At 36.3% G+C, this 20,099-nt stretch overlaps 1 protein-coding gene across 2 annotated transcripts in view; it reads left to right on the top strand.

Moving 5' to 3' along the window:
• Window positions 1–20,099, top strand: part of LOC107754138 (TBC1 domain family member 1-like) — an 81,422-nt gene that overhangs the window by 21,945 nt on the left and 39,378 nt on the right. The window contains exons 4-17 of one of the 2 annotated variants that reach the window (XM_016570461.1): window positions 1,464–1,760; window positions 2,298–2,492; window positions 5,717–5,806; window positions 6,771–6,875; window positions 7,244–7,376; window positions 9,325–9,416; window positions 10,025–10,141; window positions 10,315–10,434; window positions 10,533–10,619; window positions 13,811–13,913; window positions 15,663–15,756; window positions 16,189–16,287; window positions 16,557–16,676; window positions 17,490–17,626. In XM_016570461.1, the coding sequence (XP_016425947.1) occupies window positions 1,464–1,760; window positions 2,298–2,492; window positions 5,717–5,806; window positions 6,771–6,875; window positions 7,244–7,376; window positions 9,325–9,416; window positions 10,025–10,141; window positions 10,315–10,434; window positions 10,533–10,619; window positions 13,811–13,913; window positions 15,663–15,756; window positions 16,189–16,287; window positions 16,557–16,676; window positions 17,490–17,626 (1,789 nt within the window). The remainder of the gene's footprint in view (window positions 1–1,463; window positions 1,761–2,297; window positions 2,493–5,716; window positions 5,807–6,770; window positions 6,876–7,243; window positions 7,377–9,324; window positions 9,417–10,024; window positions 10,142–10,314; window positions 10,435–10,532; window positions 10,620–13,810; window positions 13,914–15,662; window positions 15,757–16,188; window positions 16,288–16,556; window positions 16,677–17,489; window positions 17,627–20,099) is intronic. The other variant, XM_016570462.1, reaches the window with a different exon arrangement.

The raw sequence follows: 20,099 nt of genomic DNA, 5'->3' as shown, positions 1-20,099 counted from the left end.
TGATTAATATAAGTACATGGGTGTGATGGGATAAATTTAGTGTAAACACACCATAACAACTCACATTAGCACACTTGACTTACATTAGCTCAACCTCTGCAGAAAACAAAATTCCAGTTTAATAGATCCATCTGTTTTTGGCCTTGTTAAAAGAGGAGCTTTGGAAAATGTCTACAGTTCTTTTTTTGAAAATGTCCTCTGTGGAAAATCTGGTTTGGTGGTAAATGCTCTGGTAGTTTCACTCTTTTCAGTATGATGGAAGTGAGTTATGGAGTGGTACTGCTTTGTTAGTGTGGAATAGCCTTTCCTTCATGGAATTTAAAGTCATATCTTTGTTACTGTTGTGCATACTTGAATAATAGATCTTTCCATTTGCCAAAAGTGTGCACCATGTACGTTTTCTGCAAGATAGTGTAGTTCTTATAATTCAACAAAATGTACTCTTTATAATATTCCCAGCTACTAAGAACATTGTGAGGAAATGGAAGTGTGGGTTTATTGTCCTTCTGTCAAAGAATGTCATGAAATTATTATTATTTTTTTTTTTTACTACAAGTGGTAATATTTAGCAGTGATAAATAATATTTATTATATTTATTTATAAATATTTATTATAATATTTATCACTCCTGCTGATTTTTAGACAGCAGTTCTGAACCCTCCTCTTCTATAGTGACTTTTACACTCAGATTTTCCTTATGGTAATATAACTCTGAAAGCTTATGGAATCATGTTTCCTCCAGCATCAAAATCAGAGCTACTAAACTAGCAATGATATAAGTTTTAGACATATTTCCCAAAACTGCTATTCATTCATATACAGGGAAATGAACAGAAATGAATAATGTGAACATTTTCATTTTTAAAATCTAAAGAACCTTTCTCAATTCTAAAGAACCTTTTGTGCAATAGAAAAGGTTTAATGAATGTTAAAGGTTCTTCATGGAAATGTGGATGCCAATAAAGAACCTTTATAGAAGAAACTTAACTTTTTAATGCGAAGGGCCAAAAACCAAACTTTATTGACGGGGGTAGGTCAAAAGTAAATTTTGCATTATATCCAGCTACAGTATATTACTGTTTATTAAAATTTATTCAATTTAACATTTTTAAATAAAACAATTAAAAAAATACATTTAAAATAAAAATAAATAAAAAAATTAATTTTTTTAAATCAAACTAACTTCAATTAAAAAAAAAAAAAAAAAAAGTTAAAATGTAAAAATTTCAATGGCATTTTTTTCTCCAACCTTTTTTCCCCTCTTCATGTAATATGTCATCCAGGGGTTAACTTTGGCCTGCGGGCCCTGGTTTGGGCATCTCTGCTTTATAGTGTGTGGCTGACAAAGAATAGGGCATTTCTATAGTAATAGTTTTGTGATGCATATCGGTCAGTGTGATCTTAAAGGGGTTAGTTTACATTGCTTACTTGACCTCATTCTCTTTTTGCATCTGTTCTCCAGGTTCCAGAGATCATCAGCACTCTCAGGCAGGCCGGCAAAAGTTCTGCCCGACAAGAAGACACTCCCTCATCTCTGCCTAGCAACGGCCAGGCAGATGCCTCCTGCTCCACAGCAACGACGGCTGATGCAGCAACAGCCTTTGCGAAGAAATTTGAGGTGTTGTTCTGTGGGCGAGTGGTGGTGGCCCATAAGAAAGCACCACCTGCACTAATAGATGAGTGTATTGAGAAGTTTGGACGTGTCAGCGTCACAGGATCACTTGCAGCGGGCATCAGGCGGGCTTTCTCGCTCAATCAGGTTCCAATCAACATTCATGTTTTTAGATTTTCCTAACCTAATACTAGATACAGTATATACTAGATACTGGATATGTACTAGATTTAACTTTTGGATTTTTTCTGACTCTTCATTGATGTAGAAAATACTTTGTATTGTGATTAATGTGGTTAATTTTGCATTAGGTTTTTAATTTTTTTTTAATGTTAACAATAGGCTTTCAGTCTATTAAAATATTATTCAGTTGATCAAATTAATCTTGCAATGTTTGCAAACTGCAGCAAAGCACACAAGTCAGGGATAGTCTCCAATAATTAAATAATCAAATATCTTCCCCACACTGTATATTATTATATTATTTTATATTTTTTATTTATTATTTTACATTAAATAACATATAATATGTCTGCTTTTAATATGTATATTATATCCATTATCATAGCATCATTTTCATGGCCATTCTCCCCCAACCCTGTTTATTTTGAAATGTTCATTTAAAAAAAATATATTTATTTTAATTTCATTTTGTCCTTTAATAGATCTTTTTTTTTCTTTCAGATGGTGAATGGAACAAACGAGGGAGCAGATGGAGGAGGAAAGCGACCTCTGTTTTTTAAAAGAGATCAGAGTTTTCCATTTCTGCAGGCATTGGATGAGAACGGCCTCTCACCGGAGCTCCAGCGACGGGCAGCAGACGGCGCCACCGGGGTCCAACCCACTAGCTTACAGGAGAACAGAACCATGCTGTTCACGGTGAGTGACGCACACTCTCCACCTCACACATGCGCCAATATAAGCAACTACTGCTCTTTCACCTTTGTTTAGCCCAGGTCCTTTTGTTTGTTCTTATGTAGATCACATCGAAATCTGCTCTCATTCGCCTTTTTCAATATAAAATCTGCTTTTCCTAAATCTGTATGTTGGCACATTACCCACATAATCCACAAAATAGATTTTAGTTGAAACACCATAGCTAAAGGAGTACACTCTTTGTTTATGAAAAACTGGCGATTCTGGATTGTATGATGATTTCAAAAATGTTATTGATATGTTACATGAACATGTACAACATATAAACACAACATTATCTCTGAAGCTTCTGAAGGTTTCAACTAAGCTCTCTTTGTCTTAATATTTTTCTGTAGAGATACGGCACACAGCTAAACATTTTAAAGTGCATGTTCTGTGGAGTTATCAGCGTGACTCGTGAGAGGTCATCATGTCTTATTTACTGATAAGATGCGCGTTAAACATCGCATGCGATTTATCGTGCAGCCCTAGTCTGTGTGTATGCATGTCTGTGCATGGACATTTGTGCAGGTGTTTATCCATCTGCATGTGGCACTTTTATGGTCATAGCACTGTGAAGCACCAATCAAATGTTTTTTCTTTCATGCTTTCTTTTATTTTTCCCTCGCTCTCTCTCTCTCTCTCTCTCTCACTTTGAATTCCACGTTCCTCACCCCCATGTGGAGTGTGAGATGGTATGTCAATGTTGTAGCCTTAAGGACATAGAGATTCTCTTGAAACAAGTCTGTGCTAAAACCATCCCTGCTTCTTTTCAAACAAATCTGTTAACATACAGTAGCCCAAAAATCACACTTAAAGTCATAAATTAAAATGGACAATTATTTTTTTAATGGAAATTTGTAGTGTTTATAATAAATTATTTAACCATGCACATTATTATTATTATTATTATTATTTTTAATCCCCTTTCTCTAATGATGTATTCACTAGCCTGAGGGTGGGATGGGAACTTCTCCCCTCCAGCAAATCACGTGAGATCGCAGCAATAGCCAATGACAGTGATCCAACGATCCATTCAGTTCCTGATGGACAAAATCAAGTCCCATCCTACTTTTTTTCTCTCGTTTGACAAGCCGGTTCACTCAGATATACGTCACAATAGGGAAGAAAAGATGACCACCACTTCTGTTTCATACTGACATCATGTCATTGCATTACATCACAAAATATCAAACCAATTGCCATTTGTTTTAACAAAATATAACCCCTAAAACTCTTGTATGTTTTAAATTATACATTATAATTCATTAGTTTGGGGTTGGTAAGATATTTTGATTTGTTTGAAAAAACTTTCTTACGCTCAACAATTTGTTGTGAAAAATACAACAAAAGCAGTAATATTGTGATATATTTTTACACATCAAAATAATGGTTTTCTACTTACTGTACTTTTTTTAAACTTTGTTATTCCTGTGATGGTAATGCTGAAATTTCAGCAGCCATTATTCCAATCTTAAGTATCATTATCAGTATTAAAAACAGTTGTGCTGCTTAATATTTTGTGGAAACCTCAATCATTTTTTGAAGATTCTTTAATGAATAGAAAGTTCATAAAGAACAGCAGTTATTTGAAATAAAATGAATAAAAATATAATTTTTCTTTCAAAAGAAAGCCAATTTGTACTGACCCCAAACTTTTGAATGGTAGTGCAGTTACAAAGTAGATATATTGTTTAGCTATATTGATCTTCTAATTAACTAGTTAGGTTAGACCAATTAATTAACGATTTGTTTCACTTGTAGTTTGATTGGTGCACATGAATATGTGAAGGGCTGCACACTTTCATATTGTCATAGTCTGATCTAGAAGAACACAGAGTTAAAATTTGGACTGTGCTGTGTCATTTATTGTTCAAAGATGCATACAGCAAGCTACACATATTGTTGGCCAAATCTGATTAGCACTTCCTTTTTCTCTGACTGACAGGAAGCTGTCAGCTCCTCAGCAGGAAATTACCTGCAGAAAGTTGCCTGCAGCAGCAGCCCCAATTTTATGAAACTGCATTGCAGCCACTCTGTTCCAGTTTTATTTGTTTGGTCTTTTCTTCATAAGGAAGTCACACCAAATGTGTGGTGATGTGTTGGCTTTTGTGTAATTGTTTTTATTTTTTTTTATTTTTTATTTTTTTAGAAACTGTGTGTAATCATCCAAGGTGGAAGAAATGGTCACAATGTGTGCATGTTTTGTTAATGTTCTCTGAAGATGTGAACAGTCTGTGATTTTACACACAGTGACAGGATACTGGTCAGGATTATGCTTGTGCCCATAAATCAGACCAGTGTTTCCTGCACTCTTTTCATTGGCTGTGCTGCAAAAGAAATTATATTTCAGCTGAGTTGTGAGTTCAAAGTCTGAATTGAATGTATTATTATGTATGACCCAGTCTCTCATGTCACAAAGACAACACACTTTTGCTGGCTGCATGCAGAAAGCAAACATTCAGCGACAGCATTGTGATCAGAGATGATTCTGAATGAACATTTGACACTGACTAGGCAATGATTTTTGATGCAGTAAAGTTTGCAGAAATGCTTGGTTCTGGTTGGTCAGTTGCGACAGTCTCTTATATTACACTGCAGATGTGCTCTTTCCAGATTCATTCAAATGCAAATTCTTACTTATTTATTGTAAAATGAAACTGGAGAACTTCAGTATTAATAGTAGGCCTATGGTAATCTTGTTGAAGTCTTTGTCTTGTTGCTAGAACAATTGTTTTGTACACTGTAATGGATGATAAGAAACGCAGGTAAGATTTTAAAATGGTTTCTTCTCAAATCAATATTTCATGTCCTATATTTCATGTCCTATTTATGTGGTGAAAACCTGGTACGACTGTACAGTGTCATGTTTGAACTTGTACTACAGAAGAAAACTGGAGGCGGGTCAAATATAATTGTTACACAGAGATCTAGTCTCATGGAGCAAATATGTGCATGATCATCTAGTGAAAACCAAAACACACACAAACATACTAATTTGAATTTTAAATATGATATTATTTACACTGTAAAAAAGCCTCAGCTCTAACTCACTTGGTCAACATCCCAGGAAGAGCTATTATTAATGACTTTAATGCATATGTTTACTCTATGCAAGGAGAATTTCACTTTCCATCTTTTACCTATACACCCATATTAATTTATGAATTTATGTCTGTCTGTTGCAGATTGGCCGCTCTCAGATATTTCTTGTGAGTCCTGACACTAAGAAAGTGGCCATAGAGAAGAGCTTCAGAGAGATTTCCTTCTGTTCTCAGGTCTGTTCTGTCATGTTGATGATAGGCTGTTGTGGCAGCCAATTAATTCTCTTATGTCAACATAATGGCTTTTTCTCAAACAGAAGTCTGATTAACAATCAGGCATGTTTGAGCAAGATTTCAATTAAAATAGCTGAATGAAATCTGAAAAGAAATCAGCCCTTTGTCTTTGCGCTTGTCCAGACCTGTTTTGTAAATATTTTTATTCAATATTTTATTTAAACATATTTGCCAAATCAGGTATTGCAGCCTGTTAGTGGATGCTTCACAATATTAAAAGTTTCTATTATTAAATGTATTAGTTATTTATTTCTTTTGAATACGTTTGAATGAAAAAATGAATGCTGTTATTCAGCAAGGATGCATTAAATTGACCAGAAGTGACAGTAAAGTCATTTATAATGTTACAAATTCAAATAAGTGCTGTTATTTTGAGCTTTTTAATTAATCATACAATCCTGAAAATATGTATCACAGTTTCCACAACTGTTTTCAACATTGATAATAATAAGAAATGTTTCTTGAGCACCAAGCATATTAGAATGATTTCTAAAGGATCATGTGACAGGGAAGCACCGACGAGGCACGATCAAGCCCCGGAAGTGACAGTGGAAACGCGACTGGCCCTGGCACGCACTAGCACGCCCGCTTTTGGCCCGACAGTGGAAACGCGGCTACTGAAGACTGAAGTAATGGCTGCTGAAAATTCAACTTTGCCATCACAGGAATAAATTACATTTTAAAATATATTAAATTAAGGAAGTTATTTTAAATTGTAAAAAATATTTCACAATTACTGTTTTATAGATAAACACAACCTAAGTGAGCATAAGAAAAATATTTCAAAAACATTAAAAAGTCTTACTAACCCCAACTTTTGAACAGTAGTTTAGTTGTGTCTAGTTGGCCCCTTTAAGTTTTTTCCCCTTATTCATTTTTTATTTTTATTTTTTTATTTCTTTAGGGTATTCGTCATGTGGACCACTTTGGCTTCATATGCAGGGAGTCGGTGGAATGTGGTGGCTGCCAGTTTGTTTGCTATGTTTTCCAGTGTGCTAACGAAGCTCTGGTGAGAACCATGGATAAATAGATGAGGAGAGATGAATACATTGTTTCAGTCTGAAGAACATATTCAGAATAATTGCTTTAGAGAAGACAGAAATTTTATGTTCTTGTTCAGTCAATTGAGAACGAAAATACTTATGTCTTATGTTACTGTTTTAGCACACAAAGAACAATGCAATTTTTATGTACAAAATTATTTTGTTGCATGTTACAAATACTATATCATGAAATTATGAAATTTTACTTCAATGAATTTATAGCTATAAATAGTATACTTCTACAGGATGCAGTTATTGTTCTCTAAACTCTTTCCAATCTGTCAAGATAGACGCTTACAGCTGTTCTGTGTGAATGTCACTCTTTCATGTTTAGGTGGATGAGATCATGTTGACACTGAAACAGGCGTTCTCTGTGGCCGCCCTCCAGCAGAACAGTAGGACCCAGAGTCAGCAGTGTGACAGTTGTCCCCTACAGCAGCTGCACAAACTGTGTGACAGAATAGAGGGTGAGACATATACTTTTTGTTATATCACTCATAGCTATCATGTTTTATCCCTGTATCAGCCCATTCCTCATTCTTACTGTATTCCTTTATTTTTGCACCTGTCAGAGGTTCTGAGTAACAAACCTTCTAGTGCACACATTTATTGCCAGATTTTCTGGTACACTAAAGAAATAGTTCATCCAAAAATTTAAATTCTGTCAGCACTTCTTTTTTTTCTTGAATCATAAAAGTAGATATTTTGAAAAAAAGGCCCCGCTCCTTTTTCCATACAAAAACATATACACTACTTAATGTTTTTGAGAAAAGTCACTTGTGCTCACCAAGGCTGCAAAATACAATAAAAACAGTAATATTCTGAAACATTTTTAATAGTGTTTTAATATATTTTAAAATGTAGTTTATTTCTGTGATGCAAAGCTGCATTTTTAGCAGCCTTTACTCCACTCTTCAGTGTCAAATGATCCTTCAGAAATCATTCTAATATGGTAAACTGATGCTCAAGAAACATTTCTTCTTTTTATTAATGATGAAGACAGTTGTGCTAAATAATATTTTTGTAGAAACCTCTTATACTTTTTCAGGATTCTTTGGTGAATTTATTTTAAATAGATTTTTTTGTTACAATGTAAAAGTACTGTCACTTTTGATCAATTTAACGCATCCTTGCTGGATAAAAGTATTGATTTATTTAAAAAAAAATCTTATCGTAGGCGTAGCTTGCGTTGAGCTTCGCGGGGCCGATTAAGACCAATTAAGCAGTTTATATTGTAAAATCTATGTCTAGGTTTTGTTTTGTGTAAATTTGGATGTAAATAGTCCTCTTCCTGACATAAATGTAGTATACCCAGCCGCTACAATGGAGCATCCAGCGGATGACTTTTATGAGACTGTGCAGGTCTGGAGTCGTCAAGCATGGCTTCTTCATATGACTTTATTTTGGTTAGGTCCAGATTTCTCTGTAGTTATTGTACATAGTAAAAACAGTGAATATGCAGATATGCCAAAATGCAGATTCGTCACGTAACAACTTGCGCAAATGAGATTAGGGAAGATATTGCTAAGTTTGATTTTATCGATTTATTTACAAAATAACAATTTAGAATGTATTAAAATAACTACATTATATGCACATTTACTTTTAATTTGAAAATATTATTAATAAAAAAAAATACTTAATAAAATCTTTCAGTCACTTTTTTATTTGCCACAAAATACACCCATGTTACTGACCTCAAATTTTGTTATTCAAAATTTGTTATTTTTGTTATTCAGCTTCTAAACTAAAAACATTATCATAACAATAGTCATATGGACTACTTTTATGGTATTTTTTGCTTTTTTTGCCCTTTTTGGGACTTATTACCCCCTTGGTCACTATACTTTTTTTTATGGAAGGGGCAATGGGAGAATTTTCGGTCACACTTTATTTTAAAGTCCAATTCTTGCTACTAAAAACCATTAATTATGACTTTTGCCTCAAACTCCTAATTTGCTGCTTACTAATAGTAAGTAAGGTAATAGTAAGGTAGTTGTCAAATTGGGTAGGATTAGGGATGTAGAATATGGTCATGCAGAATATATGCTCCATTAGCACTAGTAAACAACCAATATGTTAATAACAGGCATGCTGATTTGCAAATAGTTAATAGTGAGAATTGGTCCCTATACTAAAGGGTTACCGAATTTTCATAATATCTCCTTTTGTGTTGCATAGAACAATGGAAATCATACAGATTTGAAATTAAATGTGAGTAAGTTATGACCAGAGTTGTACATTTTATGTGAACGATCCCTTAAACACACCGTAATAATGGCAGAATTGAAAAATTGTTTATTCAGAACATGAATTAGGATGAGAGATTTATTTATTTCAGAATTCTATGGGATGCAGCAGTGCATACTTGTGTTTGTTTCTTTGTGCATGGCATGACTCTGTGTTTATGTACAGGTCTTCATCCATCCAAAGCTAAGCTGGAACTGCAGAAGCATTTGGCAGGTCTGGATAATCAGGAGCAGGCAGCTGTGTTTGAGAGCACCATGGTGAGTTCAATTATTCCAAACTTAAAACCGCTATAACACACTACACAAATACGCTTTAGCTCCCCTGTTCTTAGGATTAGCAGTGTGTGTCAAATCCTTAAAGTGCGGCATTCAAGGAATGTGTGTTCTGTCCAGAGGGTGTGACTGGTGTAAATGAAACCAGTTAGTCCACTCGTCTAGAATCCTGAAACTACACTCAAACCTGAACTCTTAACATCCTGATGATGAATGGACTGCTATCCTCTGAGCATTATGTGTCTAGATTTTTGACTTTGTGGCAGACGTTTAGATTTAATTTCAGCTTTGAAGGTGCAACATACTGAAATGTGTCTTTGCAATATTAATTTAAATATACCCCTTGATTTAAATATATTGATTTTGTAAAATGACCCCTTCTTTCACATAACTTTTATATATGTAGTAGTTTTGGTCCTCAGACTAGCTTAAATTGTGAAAATATTGTAATAAATTTGTAAAAAAATGCTGAGTAAATTCCTTCTGTTCTCTGCTGGTTGGATTTCTCTCTGACCATGTGTGCTCTGTAAGATCGATGATGCCACCTTGTGGAAATTTGCAGAAGTTAAACCTTTGTTTGTGTGTTTGAACAGAAAGCCAGGCCTAAGTCAGATCAGGAAGAGAACGAGTTAATTGTGTCATGTCTAAGACGACTGTATGAGGAGAGACAAAAGACACACACTCACACACACAACGGACAAACAAAAAAGGTACACCTCCATTTAATGTCATCAAGCTCCTTATGGACTCCCATTATGTCAGTCTGTTTTAAAAGTAAAAGTGAAAAGTAAATATTACACCTCACTAAAAGTACAACTGAGATCTTGGGGTATTGGATATAGATATCTGTCCATATACAATTCTGTATGTATGCATGTGTTAGACTTCTCAGGAGGTTGCGGTGAATGCTGAAGGCACCGTCAGTTCCAGTCGAGTGCGTCTGGAGGAGCTCAAGACTAGAGCAAAAAGATCCCTCACTGAATCACTGGAGGGGATCTGGAAGGTATGCAAACATTTTACACATTTTGAACACGAGTAAACTATAGGACTTGTAGCAAGATACATGTAATTTATGGAAAAATGGATGTCTTCATATAATAGGGCAGCAGTAAGTCCAAATCCCAGTGGGAGAACAGTGAGGAAGAGAGCAACTCCTCCAGCTCCACCACACTGAACAGCACAAATCAGGTCTGCAGAACTCTTACATCATCAATACATATATTTGTTAAATCAAATGAAAAATGGTGTGTCTGATTGGTCCAGACGCTACATAGTGCTGGGCAACGATTAAATTTTTTAATCGTGATTAATCGCATTGTTATGCACAAAGTTCAATCATGAATTCAAAAGTAGTGTATTGTGCACTTTTTCATTTAAAGGTGGGGTAAGCGATTTCTGGTAGCCAAAGTTGACATTTGAAATCACCAAAACAAACACGCCCCTACCCCAAAAGGGTCTATTTTGATAGCTCCGCCCCACACATACATACGCAACCCAGGCAACGATTAGTTCTGTGAAACAAAGCAAAACCAATGTTACATCGTGTCTACACCGGACGCGAGTGGCGCGGCGTGACAAAATACTATAGAACTCATTATAATCAGTGATGCTGTCTACACCATAGCTATATATACATATCTATGGTCTACACTGGATGCGGTACGACACGACAAATCCCCAACAGAAAACTGCTGCTGCATTCTATTTATGACATATTGACACAAATTTCAAATGATTTTCAACGGTCGCTTTGTCGCGTCCAGTGTACTAGACAGACTTTAGCTGTTGCGGCGCAGACACGGTGTTACTCACCTATCGAGAAGAAACAAAGCATCCTCTGCGTCCGATCGCAGGCCTTCTGAATCAGTTTTCTAAAGTGTTTTTGAAAAATCGCTTACCCCACCTTTAAAAGTACTTCTATATGAACAAAAGTGCAATAACATTTGGTTTGCAAACACTTTAAACAAATAAGGTGCTTTTTTACAGCAGTATTCCTTTTACATAGTAGCAGTTAAAATATTTCTTGTAAATCTCAACTTATAACATTAATGTTATCAAATTAAATATAAAACCAAATTTGCCAATGCCAGGGCATTAACGTTTGTTATAGAAAAACAAGTTATGCTCAGAGTCCAGAGCCTCGATCATAACATTATAACAGGCACCTTCCGAGTAGAGACCTGCAGGATCGCGGGACCCAACGCAGCAGAGTGCGGCGCGGAACAAAACTTTGATGTGCGAGTGCGGGCGGGTAGAGACTCCTGTGTGTGGGATGCAGGAGAATAAGGGTGTACTCACACTAGGCAATCTTAACCGTGCCCGAGCGTGTTTGACCCCCAAAGCCCGGTTCGTTTGACTAGTGTGATCGCTCCGTGCCATTCGTTTAGCCGGCCCTGGCTCAGTTGGAAGAGGTGGGCCAGAGCGCGGTTCAGTTATATATTTAGATCAGTGAGTGTGAGTGCTAACCGCGCGGGAGCGTGGAACTTATGATACATGCAGCATGATTGCGTATATATACTGTAAGAGGGCCCTGTGTCCCAAACGACTCAAAATAATAAACCACAAAGTTAACAAAACAATGCACTTTGCATGTGCTGAGCGAGAGCGCTTCTCTGCGGTCTTCACGTGCTATCGCAAACTTCCTATTTCCCACTTATGAAGTCGTGATTACGAGCACGTTGCATTCTTTTCTGTTAAAAATAACAGTGAACAGTTTTGTGAATGTTGATGCTTAGCCTAAATAATTTTATCGGGAGTGTTCATGTGAGCGCTGCTGCAGTCTTAGGCCCTCCCCAAATGCTCTCATTGGTTGAGACGCGTGATGACGCCCATCCCAAGCCAGTACTGATCAACATCCCACCCCTCCTGTAACCCATGGTTTGTCTGTATGTGTATTCAGAGCCAGTGAGCATCGGACTTTCAAAATAATAATAATAAAACTGTGTTAATGCGCGATAAAATAATTGCCGGCGTTAATTAATTAATGCGTTACGTGATAATAACGCGTTAACTTGCCCAGCCCTAATATATTTAAATGTCATTTAGGACTGGCTATTCACAATAAATTTGCAAAAATTTGCAGCTTGTAACACTCCAAAGAGAAAGGAAAATTTGAAATCGCATCATATGACCCCTTTAAACTTCAGCAACAAAAGCTGCATTATAAGTTTTATCAGGTTTCTAAGTGGAATAATGGATTCTGAGCAGTTTTAATTATTACAGTTTATTAAAATTATATAAAAAGTTTAATTATTATTTCAATTATTAAAAATGAATACACATGTTGTATCCACATTACCACTTCAGGTTTGCATTAATTTTCATTTGAAAAATATATATTTACACTACTATTCCAAATTAAGTTTTTTTTTTTCACGTTTTTGAAAGAAGTCTGTTAAATGCTTACCAAGGCTGCATTAATTTGATAAAAAATTAAGCAAAATATTAATACAATTTAAAACAACGGTTTACTATTTCAGTATACTTTTAAAATGTATTTCTCTGATGGCAAAGCTGAATATTAAAGACATAGTTCACCCAAAAATAAAAAATTATATCATTAATTACTCACCCTCATGCCGTTCCAAACCCGTAAGACCTCCGTTCATCTTCGGAATAGAAATTAAGATATTTTTGATGAAATCCGAGAGCTTTCTGACCCTGCATAGACAGCAATGCAAAGTAACCCCAAAGTAAAAATACGATAATACTTCTTGTGCACAAAGAAAACAAAAATAACGACTTTATTCAACAATTCTTCTCCTCCAAGTCTTCCACCATTATCAAGAGTACCACGATGCATCTTCTTTTTATTCTTACAAAAATAAAGTGCTCAGTGCATTTTAAAATCTACAAACAAGCATTTCGGTCATGCTGGACCTCAGTGTTCACATTTTATTGAAACTTTTCCTCACACATATATGTTTTTTTTACTCCTTTTGGAAGAATTTATTGATGACTTGAAATCATGTTACATATGGATTGAAGAGATTGCAAGATACTCCTTTTTCTCTTTCCCATGTAATTTAGTCCATAACTAGCCGTGGTATCCTTGAGTAGCTTAATACTTTTATGTAATTATGGTCTTAACAGTAATATGACTAAAAGCACCAGTATGTACTAAATATAATGCATTTTATTAGTGATAATACTCACAATAAACATTTTATTTCCAAAATAAAGTCCACTATTCTTCATTAGTATAACAGAAGGCTGTTTGCTGTTTTACAACTTTGTATTTCTGTCATATAAGATGTGTTATTCAAACTAACAGTAAGTTGTAAGCAAGCACTCACATGAACCGTATTTCTTGTAAAATAGCTTCTTGACAAGCCTGTGTTTTAGCAGGGTCGCTGACATGCTCTATTTTGATTTTTAAGGAAACATCATTGGAGGAGCCCCTCTGCTCTTTCCTTCCCTCCAGTCCACTCCGCTCCCACAATTCCACAGGGGATCTGAAGCGTCTTGAAGGCTCAGTGGGAGGTCAGGAGGGTCCTGAGAGCCCGCCTCAGGGCTTCAGGAGACGTGCAAGCACAATTAGAGAATAAAAGTTACGCCTTCTTTCTTTGCGTGAACATTTGGGCGGCGTTTTGCAAATCTTCCCACATCGTGACGTAGACATGTGGGGGCGTGTTAGAACGAGCAGTTTAGGTAGGCGTGGTTGACTCTTAACTTTTATAAAGAATATCTCTTTGGATTTGAGACTTTAGTCTTTTCAACTTTACAGATCTTCTTTATGCACCAAGAGCTTGTAACACTCCAAAGAGAAAGGAAAATTTGAAATCGCATCATATGACCCCTTTAAACTTCAGCAACAAAAGCTGCATTATAAGTTTTATCAGGTTTCTAAGTGGAATAATGGATTCTGAGCAGTTTTAATTATTACAGTTTATTAAAATTATATAAAAAGTTTAATTATTATTTCAATTATTAAAAATGAATACACATGTTGTATCCACATTACCACTTCAGGTTTGCATTAATTTTCATTTGAAAAATATATATTTACACTACTATTCCAAATTAAGTTTTTTTTTTTCACGTTTTTGAAAGAAGTCTGTTAAATGCTTACCAAGGCTGCATTAATTTGATAAAAAATTAAGCAAAATATTAATACAATTTAAAACAACGGTTTACTATTTCAGTATACTTTTAAAATGTATTTCTCTGATGGCAAAGCTGAATATTAAAGACATAGTTCACCCAAAAATAAAAAATTATATCATTAATTACTCACCCTCATGCCGTTCCAAACCCGTAAGACCTCCGTTCATCTTCGGAATAGAAATTAAGATATTTTTGATGAAATCCGAGAGCTTTCTGACCCTGCATAGACAGCAATGCAAAGTAACCCCAAAGTAAAAATACGATAATACTTCTTGTGCACAAAGAAAACAAAAATAACGACTTTATTCAACAATTCTTCTCCTCCAAGTCTTCCACCATTATCAAGAGTACCACGATGCATCTTCTTTTTATTCTTACAAAAATAAAGTGCTCAGTGCATTTTAAAATCTACAAACAAGCATTTCGGTCATGCTGGACCTCAGTGTTCACATTTTATTGAAACTTTTCCTCACACATATATGTTTTTTTTACTCCTTTTGGAAGAATTTATTGATGACTTGAAATCATGTTACATATGGATTGAAGAGATTGCAAGATACTCCTTTTTCTCTTTCCCATGTAATTTAGTCCATAACTAGCCGTGGTATCCTTGAGTAGCTTAATACTTTTATGTAATTATGGTCTTAACAGTAATATGACTAAAAGCACCAGTATGTACTAAATATAATGCATTTTATTAGTGATAATACTCACAATAAACATTTTATTTCCAAAATAAAGTCCACTATTCTTCATTAGTATAACAGAAGGCTGTTTGCTGTTTTACAACTTTGTATTTCTGTCATATAAGATGTGTTATTCAAACTAACAGTAAGTTGTAAGCAAGCACTCACATGAACCGTATTTCTTGTAAAATAGCTTCTTGACAAGCCTGTGTTTTAGCAGGGTCGCTGACATGCTCTATTTTGATTTTTAAGGAAACATCATTGGAGGAGCCCCTCTGCTCTTTCCTTCCCTCCAGTCCACTCCGCTCCCACAATTCCACAGGGGATCTGAAGCGTTTTGAAGGCTCAGTGGGAGGTCAGGAGGGTCCTGAGAGCCCGCCTCAGGGCTTCAGGAGACGTGCAAGCACAATTAGTCACTCTCCCATGCTGTCGTCCTCAGAGCCTAGTCTCCCCCCACTACAACCTACTGCCGCCACCAAGCCCAAACTGGTCCGACACTACTCTGTCAGCACAGATTCTCCACATCAGAGCAAGTGAGACAGTGTGTGTGTGTGTGTGTGTGTGCATGCTAGCTGCTTCTTTTGATCATTGTACATAGTTTGTGTCTGTGGAAACAAAATGTGGACAAAATCCAAACCACCAACTGCAAATTAAATTTTTTTTAGTTGTGCACCCAATTGACTTAATTCAAATAGAATTAAATTTGAATATTTGCATTTTCAAACATTTGCAAACTCTGTTTACATGTACAATGTCAGTGACGGACTCCTGTCAGTCAATCACTGTGGGAGGTGCTTTTAGAGAAGGGTGTGTGGATTTCTCTTTCCTGTTCTTACATCACATTTTTTAGCCTGCAGTGTGAATTCAGTTCACTGTGTGCTTCACTTTTTCATTCTGTGCATCTCTGCTTTCGTATTCCTTTGCGCCCGCCTTTATTTTTTCCATCCTTTCTGTATTTTCATCAGTCCTTCCTCCCCTCCGGCCTCTTCCTCTCCTGTGTGTCAGCGGCCGTTGAGGCCTCGTACATTTGCTCTTGATCATTCCACCCGGCCCCTCAAGCGGAGGTGAGGTGTGTGTATGTGTCTTTCTCTGTACTACTGTCATTCACAAACAGGTCAGGGTACTTTTCCCCCCCATAAAATTATTTTTTTCTGTATTTTTTCTTCTGAAGTTTCTGTGCTGTGCTGTGAAGTTTAATTCAACAAGAACAGGATAGATTTCACTTTTGTGCTGTTTCAGTCCATTGAGGCTGTATATTACAGTGACTCCCTGTCTCACTCCTTTACTCTGTGGCCTCTCTCTTTCTTTCTTTTTCTCATGCTCTATCTCTCAGTCCATCAGGGCTGAGTGGCTTTAGAGCAAGATTACACTCCTCCTCCTCTGTTCCAAATTTCCTCAAATTTCTGGCCCCTGTAGTGGAGAGTGATGATACCAGTGACTCTCAGAGGAAGAGGTACTCTGTTTCTTCTTCGCATTCTGCCAATCCATCTTTCCATTTTTCTGTCTTCCATCTCTGTTCTTTTTCTGCACCTGCCACCGAGGCTCATGTGGATAAGGACTTATTAGACAAAGATAAATGTTCTTGTAATGAATTAGGATGTGCACCGAAAATCAACTAATTGCTTACTTGTTCCACAGAGTTTTTGTTAATGCATATATATATATTTTTTTTTTTCAGAAGACAAACATAGACATTATGCTTATTTTGAAACCATTAAAAATGGATAGCCTAGTGTTTGTGAATTAAATGCAGTATCATATTTTAAAAATAAAATAAATACATCACAGCATTATAATGTACACTATATAATAATACATTTTGGGATTTCCTAAACATTACTTTTAACAGTGATGAATTATTAGTGTTTTTAAAGCTAAAGTGAGTGCTGCATAGTAGCAAGGGTACAGTACGTTTAAAAAACGTACAAATAAAAAAAAAATCTAATATCAGCTGATGTTATTTCATATTATGAACACAATGTCAATTTTTTTTAAAGATAGATAGATAGATAGATAGATAGATTACTTGAGTACTTGAAAATTACAAAAAATCCTCAAAATGCTTCAAATCACTAGTAATGAGTTGGTCTAGGATTGTTTTGAAATGATTTTTTTGGTCTTGTTTTATGAGCTTTCAAATTTAATATGCTAATAGAAATTAAAAATGCTATGTCTATTCTGACAGAAGTCTGTGACTGCTGTCTTTCTGTATGTGTATATATTTGTGAATGGATGCCTTAGCTTATGTATTTCTATGTGTGTTTAGTGATGTGGCGGCCCTGTCCAGTCCTGGAGCAGTTTGTGTTGTTGGGGATGACAGTCCATTATGTAGCCGGCGACACTCCTGGAGACAACAGATCTTCTTAAGAGTTGCCACACCACAGAAGGGCTCAGATTCCAAAGGTAACACCCTAGTTGAATATGTAAGTAGAGTACATCAATGCAAACTACACTTTACAGTGTACAGTACAGTCAGTGCCTCTACATGCTGCGGTAACTGTTGATGTCCACTAGATAGCGCTCTTGCTCTTAATGACGTGGTAAAGAATTAATTTAAGTGAGTTTGACAACTGACAACCGACTTGGTCTTGATGTTTCTTTTGGTGAAGAAACAGAATTACAGTGATTATCACCTTCCTCATTTCCCCCCCGCACCCAGACATGGTTCTGTCAGTGCTTGCTTTTCTTCTTTTCTTGACCTGTTTTATGTCTTTCTTTCTTGAGCTGCCAAAACAGCAAATCAGGTCTGTTATTTTGAAGTTGGTAGCTCATTAGACTTGGCAGCACCTCGCAGTAAATGTTGTTCCGGATGTCAAAACACCCCTCAGGTGTGTGTGTGTGAATGAGAGAATGATGATTAATTATCCACACTTTTGTTTAACTTCATAGGCTCAAAAAAATTAAATGCCTGCAAAGTATGGTGTTGGAGCCCAGGTTTAACAGTTGTTACAAAATAATTTAAGTTTAAAATAAGATATAAAGTCATACTGTGAGATATAAAGTTACTATTGCAAGAAATAAAATTGAAATTGTGACATATGAAGTCTCAAATACTTTTTTTTCTTTAAAGCTAAAACAGGCTTCCATAGTTGTGTTGGACTGTGTTTGTATGCTCAATTAAAAGGTGTCCAGTATCTGATTCTGGAGAACTGACCTTTTTTCGTTTATGGAAAAATGTATGTTGATTTCTGTGCAGTAATATGAGTACACTTCCTTAAAGCAGAATGCGTGCCAAGAGCGCTCTTGTTGTGTGTGTGTTTCTCCAGTATATTTGGGTGTGTCTTGACAAGTGTGTGTCTGCGCTGAATGAAGTAATGTTTGTGTTAATGAGGTAATGTATGCATGTGTGTGTGTGTGTGTTGGGTGTGGTGTTTTGCAGGAGGTCATGTTGACAGATATCTACAGGAAAGCACCGGCCTTATTGACCCACTTATATATGTGTGTTTGCACACTTGCAAGGTATTGGTCTGGGCAGAAACACCACTTATTTACAGAGAGACTGGCCAGTGTGCGTGTGTGCACGTGTGCGCGCGTGTGTGTGTTTGCAGAGGGAGTGACCGGCGCCCAAGTGTCCGAGTGCGTCAGTGTCCGCTGTAGCAATCTCCACACATGCACTCAAACTCATGTGCTGCTCCACCCCACTGGAACTGGGTCAGGTGTGTGTGTGTGTATATGATTCCTGACATAAGAAATTGCTGTTTTGAGAGAAGTTGTATGGCCCTTCTGTTGAAAGCCTTAAAATATGTTAGGCAGAAACATTGTCTGACCAAGACCGTGTGTGTGTATATAAAGGCACTTCAGTTCTCTCACTGTCTTGAGAAGTTGTACTTGACTTGTATATTACCGTGTATGCAGGAATCTCAAATATTGGTTGTAAATGCCCTCCTGCCATTTTTCCTATATATTTATTATTATTCTTTCATATTTATTAATTTAAATTATTTAAATTTTTTCAGTAAAAAATATAACAATTTGTAATACATTTATAACAGTGAGTCTTTTAAATAATAAAATGCATTTTAAATATAATATATAACTGGCAACATGAATCTAGTGTCACTATTTTTTTAAAGTTATTAAAGTCCCCATGAAATCAAAATTAAAGTTTTTTGGGTGTTAGTATCAATATGTTAGTCTTAAGGTTATCTATAAGGCAGTGTGCTCCAAAACGGTGACAAAATTTGCATTTAGAAGATATAAGCATTCAAAGCTTGCAGTTCGTCACTTCCGCCAAAACGGCTCAACGATTTTTTTGACGTCACATCGTACTTCAGCTTCTCATGAAACTTTCTGTCCAATCAAATGCTCTCTAGAATCCGAAGCGCCCGCCCCCTACACTATAAAATAGACGCTGAAGCCGCGGCTGAAATCGGTCACTTGTCCACAGAATTAGTATTTTCTGTACAGTGAATGGCACGTAGTGCACTATATAGGGGACAGGGAACGATTCAAACAGTGTAAATATGCTTTCCATTGAGGAAAAAAAGAAGTCTGGTTTCGCGCTGTGTCACACTAACCACCGCACCGCACACACACTCTGCTCAGGTCCAGAGACACGATAGCACGGAGCGGATCACATACGCGAGTCGGCGCAGACCACAAAATGTATCGGAGCTATTTGAATTCTACACAGAATGCTATATTTTATAGCAATATGGATGAGATTGTGGCTGGCATACCCTGTCAAATGCGGCTTTACGGAGCTCAACGGCTCTGAACGGCTCTAGCCCAAGCTGTGATATAAACGAACGCTATTGGCTATTTTAAAAAGGGGCGGGGCTGCTTGATATGTCCCGCCCTGTCTTCCTGTTTCAGTTAAAATGACGTCAACACAGAGTAACGCTGCGTGTTTCTAAGCATTTCAGGGGAACTTTAA

Source organism: Sinocyclocheilus rhinocerous, unplaced genomic scaffold (genome assembly GCF_001515625.1).
Source record: "Sinocyclocheilus rhinocerous isolate Xijiao unplaced genomic scaffold, SAMN03320098_v1.1 scaffold681, whole genome shotgun sequence".
NCBI lineage: Eukaryota > Metazoa > Chordata > Actinopteri > Cypriniformes > Cyprinidae > Sinocyclocheilus > Sinocyclocheilus rhinocerous.
The sequence above is the reverse complement of the archived record's forward strand: the minus strand, read 5'-3'. Positions and strand labels throughout refer to the sequence as shown.